Below are 5695 nucleotides of genomic sequence, written 5' to 3'. Positions count from 1 at the left end.
AAAAGACTCTGATGCTGGGAGGGATTGGGGGCAGGAGGAGAAGGGGACGACAGAGGATGAGATGGCTGGATGGCATCACTGACTCGATGGACGTGAGTCTCAGTGAACTCTGGGAGTTGGTGATGGACAGGGAGGCCTGGCATGCTGCGATTCATGGGGTCGCAAAGAGTCGGACACTATTGAGTGACTGATCTGATCTGATCTGATGCACAAAATGTTTTTGAATAATATTTTTGAGAAATTAACATTCTGATTATAGCACACAAGTCTGTCTGTCTAAAAGGATATCCTAAATACTCCTTATATGACTAAATTGCTCAGAATATTCAAAGAAGTAGACTTTGGTAGAAATTCCACACAAAACAAATTATAGCTTCAAGAGAAGAAGAAAGCCACCATAATCTTATGACTGGGCATTGTTAGCATACATAAATAATGTCTTTCCATCAGAAGACATCCAGTCCTCCTGTTAAGATCAAGGGAAGATTCACGGAAAATTGGTGGAACTATTCCATTTGTGGGAGGTGGGATTAGGGAGGTGGGTGAGCACAAGGTAAATTTATCATTATTCTTCAGTTCTCTTTGGGAGTTATCTATTGAAGCATTCAGTTCAGTTCAGTCGCTGAGGAGTGTCCAACTCTTTATGACCCCATGAACCGCAGCACGCCAGGCCTCCCTGTCCATCACCAACTCCCGGAGTCCACCCAAACCCATGTCCATTGAGTCAGTGATGCCATCCAACCATCTCATCCTCTGTCGTCCCCTTCTCCTCCTGCCTTCAATCTTTCCCAACATCAGGGTCTTTTCAAATGAGTCAGGTCTTAGCATCAGGTGATACAGCAAAAATATTAGGATATTTCTGTGTGATGTATTTCTGTGTGAGGTGTATGTTTTCAAAGTTTTATCAGAGGAAGGAGAGGACCCAATTGGCAGAAACATAGCTCTGCCATGGGGATCCAATACTACAAGTCAGTTGCTTTCATTTCTCTCCCCTATTTTAATCATGAGGGGCTTCCCAGGTGGCGCAGTGGTAAAGAATCTGCCTGCCAATGCAGGAGACCCAAGAAATGCAGGTTTGATCCCTGGGTCAGGAAGATCCCCTGGAGAAGGAAATGGAAACCCACTCCAGTATTCTTACCTGGAAAATTCCATGGACAGAGAAGCCTGGTGGGCTACAGTCCATGGGGTTGCAAAGAGTTGAATATGACTGAGCGAACACAAAACAACAACACACATTTGTAACCATGATGCTCTCAGAGGCAGCAACTTTGTGCTCCTCAGAGCCAAGAGCCAAGTCCAGTCACCAGCTTTAGCTAGTGAAGGGACCATGAGAAGGATGAGAAATCTGGGACAAGAGTGCTGACTCACCAAAGAGGATGGAGTTGGTGGGAAGAGCTAGGGAAGTGTGTCAGCCACGTGCAAACACCGTTAGGGACGCCTGTAGCCCCTAATCAACCCCCGAGTAATTAGGTCTCAACGAAAAGTAGCAGAGGAGGCCGCTACAAATAATCGGGAGGCGGGTTTAAAAAAAAAAAAATGCCCAACGCAGTTATCATCTCAGGTTACAAAAAGGAAGGTGTACAAAATGTAATTATGAGATGAATTATTTGGAGGCTTCTCTAATGAAAAGCATTCTCTAGAAAAGATTAAATAGAAGTCTGATAGTGAGTCCATTGTCTGATAGTGAGCTTGTCGTTCTCATTGTCTTTCTAAGCCTCCATAAATCCACAGGAAGCTTCTGTTTATCGATTTTATTTGCAGAGTGCACTCAGGGCATAAAGTAATTTGATTTTTTTTAAATGGGGTTTAGGGTCTGCCCCTATAGGGTTATAACTTACCAAGCATAAGAGCCAACACATAAAAACAAACATGCAATTTAAAGAGAGCAGGGCTCAAGATGGGAGAACCTGGGAAGAGAGCAAGGTGGTGGGATTACCCTCGCTCCCCCATATATCTGCTGGCCAGAAACCTCCCGGGGAGTGACATTTTGGCTGCCTTTCATGCATGGCATCACCAAATTGTTTTGAAAAATGCATCAAGCCCACAAAAAAAATGAGCACAATAGTCATTTAGCAAATAAGAGGGGAAGAAGAAAATTTTCTTTATTGTTTATCAGAGCTAAAAATGCTGTTAATGTTAACCATCTCTGCAGCTTGTGTAAAATTTGTCCTTTCCCCATCAAAGTCAGATGCCCAGACTGATCAATGCTGCTAATGTTGTCCCCAATCCAATGCCTCCCGTGTGTGCAAACTCTGCAACTTGCAGGCTGTAAACTGAAGAATAATGCCTTGTGTTTTTATACTTCTTTTACAGAGAATCTTTTTTTTTTTCATTCTGAGCATTCGTGGGTAATTAAACTTTATAGAAGAATGTTTTTTCTTTAGCAACCCCATTAAGGTTCTGTTGCACTTGTCCACTGCCTCATAAAAGAAAAAAAAAAAAAAAACGCTGCCACATCAGTGCCTTTTCTACTTTGTGAGGCCTCTTGGCTCCTTGCTTCCCAGTGAGGCTTCGTGATGAGATAGTTGAAATTACAAACGCCGAGGCAGGGAAGAAAGGCACACAAAAGAATGCCATGTGTGGGGCCCATAATGCACAGAGAGCTAAGGAAGGACTGGCCTTTCTGCCTTCGTGGAAGGTAGGTGATGAAGGGCCTTTGTGAGACTTTTTGCAGATTACATAACCATGACAGTTACATAAATACAGAAACATGTGTACTCAGCTGTGCAGTGTTATAGCCGCAGCTTCAAAAGAGGCAGGGTAGCTGTGAACTGCTGGGGACACCAGGGGTACACCTGGCAGCCAGCAATCAGAATCCTTTGAAATGGAGTCTTAAAGGCAGAGCATCAAAGAGCATCTTCACGATCTGCAAACAGTCACACGCGGCTGCAAACGAAAGGGCAATCTTAGCCTGTTGGGAATGGACCAGTGGGCAACCTCTTTGGTGACACCTACACTAATGGAAAAATATCACCACCCATAACAGTGTCTTTGAACATAGATGCAAGGTTGCCTCTGGGCATCAGACTCCTCAAGGGGAAGGCTTTTGCCTGACCCATCTATCATTCAAACTGCGGCAGTCCAGAACTCAAAAAACCTAGTACAAGCCTGGGCGGGAGGGGAGTACAGGGGAGAATGGACACATGTATATGTATGGCTGAGCCCCTTCACTGTTCATCTGAAACTATCACAACATTATAGCCAGCTATACCCCAATACAAAGTAAAAAAAACTAAGAAAAAAAAAAAGATGAACACTTCAGATTAAAAAAAAAATCCTAGTGCAAGAGTGATGATCCAGGAAGTCTGTAATCACTGCTCGGTTAACAGCGCACATCACATACACATCCTGTGGTCAGCTTCACGGAGCAGGAAGACATAATGTAGGTTGTAATGTAAGCTAACCATTCTTGACAGCTCACTATGTGCTAAGTCTGATCTAACCCTCACAGAGGCACTTAGGAGTTTGGTATAGAACTGTCACCATGGACAAAGTCCCCAAAGGAGGACTTTGGGAAGCTAATTAACATGCCCATCAATGAAGTGATGAATCAACAGCTCTCAACCATTGGCTGATATTTCCATGTGTGTTAGTTGCTCAGTCGTGTCTGACTCTTTGAGACCCCATGAACTTTAGCCCACCAGGCTCCCTGTCCATGAAATTCTTAAGGCAAGAATACCGGAGTGGGTTGCCATTCCCTTCTCCAGGGGATCGTCCCAATCCAGGGATCGAATTCAGGTCTCTTGCATTGAAAGTAGAGTCTTTATTGTCTGAGCCACTAGGGAAGCCCATAAACACCTTTAAATTACTTCATTAAGTCATAAACTCATATTTTTTTCAGTGGGAAATGTTTCCTGAAAAAGTGTTTTCTCGAATTTAGCCATAGGAATAATCTCTTTAAAAATAATGCTTAAACATTTTAAACATATTGTCATTTACAACGAATCCACTTGATAAGTTCCTTTGAAGCTAGAGTTTGAAATGTCGTTGAACCATCAATTCCTACCATGGCTATTATTGTTCAGGAACACATAATTAAATGTGGATTCAGTACATGGCAGAGAATCATGTTAACACACGAGCGAGGAAGAATGAGGTTATAGAGGAGTTCCGCAACAAACACGATATGAGGAGGTAAAGGTGGTGCGGAGGGCTGGTCCTGAAGTGTTTCTAAGACAGTGTTTCTCAGAGGGTAGCTCATGGGGCCCATGTGCTTTAATAGCTCCTGGGAGGCTTGCTAAAAATGACTCCTTGGATTCGAGCCTGAGACTCTGTTTTAATAATCTGCCTAGATAATCTTATGCCTAGCAAAGTATGAGGACTTTTGACCCAGACTCCAACCCTCTAATTAAGCTTGTGCCAGAGATTAGAAAATGTTACAAGGAATAGTACAATGCAAGATAAGGGAAATCGCGGTTTCTATAAGTCCCTGTAGAGACTGGCCACTCCCACTTTTCAGAGACAACCTGAATCCTGGTGCTAACTCATTATATATAAGGAGAGCCAGCAGTTGTGTTTTCAAGAGATTGGAGCAGCCCTGGGACATTATTCTGAAATGCCATAGTTAGAGAGGACAACTTTGAGGTGACCTCATTTTCAGCCATGTGATTTTCCTTTCCAACTCTTTTTTTTGGCCTTCTTTGAAAATTAAAGTAATTCCAACAGGAGAAGTAAGCAAACGTTGCTAGAACTTTTGTATAGATGATCTTAACTATGAAAAGGCAGAGTTGAAAAATAGCAATAACTAACACTTTTTAAACCTTTTGGAATGCATTATCTCATTTTGCTTTGGATAAAACATACCAAGTAGTCACTATAATCTTAGTTCAACTCATGTTGAGATTGAGGTTCATAGTCTTGCTCAAGACCATGCAGATAATAGGGAACAGAGCCATTTATTCATTTCTTCAGCAAACAAATATTGGTTGTCTACCCAGGATTACAGAGATGAGTAAGACAGACCAGGTTCTTGCTCTCAGGGAGATGACATTCTAGTCAGCAATCCAAGAGAATGCTAATCAAGGTCACGACCAAAATTCCACCCAATATCACCTCTATAATGAAACGCCTTCATTTGTCATCATGGCACCTGCCAACCTCAACCTTCTTTACATCACCTATCTATATCCCACAGCATCTTGTGATACAGAGCTTAACAGGATTCTGGGAACCTGTGAGAGAACATGGTGCTAAAAGTAGGAGAAAAGATTTTAAGGAAAAAAGAAAGTGGGTGGAGAAAAATATGTAAAGTCACAACCGCGGCTACTCGCTAACTGTACCCTTCTGTCTTGGCTGCTGGCTGGCCTTGCCCTGTGTAACATATTCTCTTCTTGTCTCACCTCCACCGCAGCAGCAACATCGGCGTGTTCTTCTGTGGACCCAAAGCTCTCTCAAAGATACTTCAAAAAATGTGCCGCGTATATTCATCCGCTGACCCCAGGGGGGTTCACTTCTATTACAACAGAGAAAGCTTCTAGACTTCGGAGGGAAAAAAAAAATCCACGTGTTGTATAAGTGGCTACAATCATATAGGCCAAGCGTCAGGAAACTTTTCCTCAAAAGTGCCAGATAATAATTATTTTAGATTTTGTGGACCGTATGGTCTCAGTTGCAACTACTCAACTCTGCCGTTGCAAGCACCAAAGTAGCCCCTGTATCTTAACAAATGGAGGTGGCTGAGTTCCAGCAAAACTTT

General features: G+C 42.8%; 1 protein-coding gene across 1 annotated transcript in view; it reads left to right on the top strand.

The window, feature by feature from the left end:
• NOX3 (NADPH oxidase 3) overlaps window positions 1–5477 on the top strand; it is a 66341-nt gene extending 60864 nt beyond the window's left edge. The window contains exon 13 of the mRNA XM_010840857.1: window positions 5351–5477. Coding sequence (XP_010839159.1) covers window positions 5351–5477 — 127 coding nt within the window. The remainder of the gene's footprint in view (window positions 1–5350) is intronic.
• Window positions 5478–5695: the final 218 nt, after the last annotated feature.

The sequence above is a fragment of the Bison bison genome, unplaced genomic scaffold (assembly GCF_000754665.1).
Source record: "Bison bison bison isolate TAMUID 2011002044 unplaced genomic scaffold, Bison_UMD1.0 scf7180017864148, whole genome shotgun sequence".
Taxonomy (NCBI): Eukaryota; Metazoa; Chordata; class Mammalia; order Artiodactyla; family Bovidae; genus Bison; species Bison bison.
The sequence above is the reverse complement of the archived record's forward strand: the minus strand, read 5'-3'. Positions and strand labels throughout refer to the sequence as shown.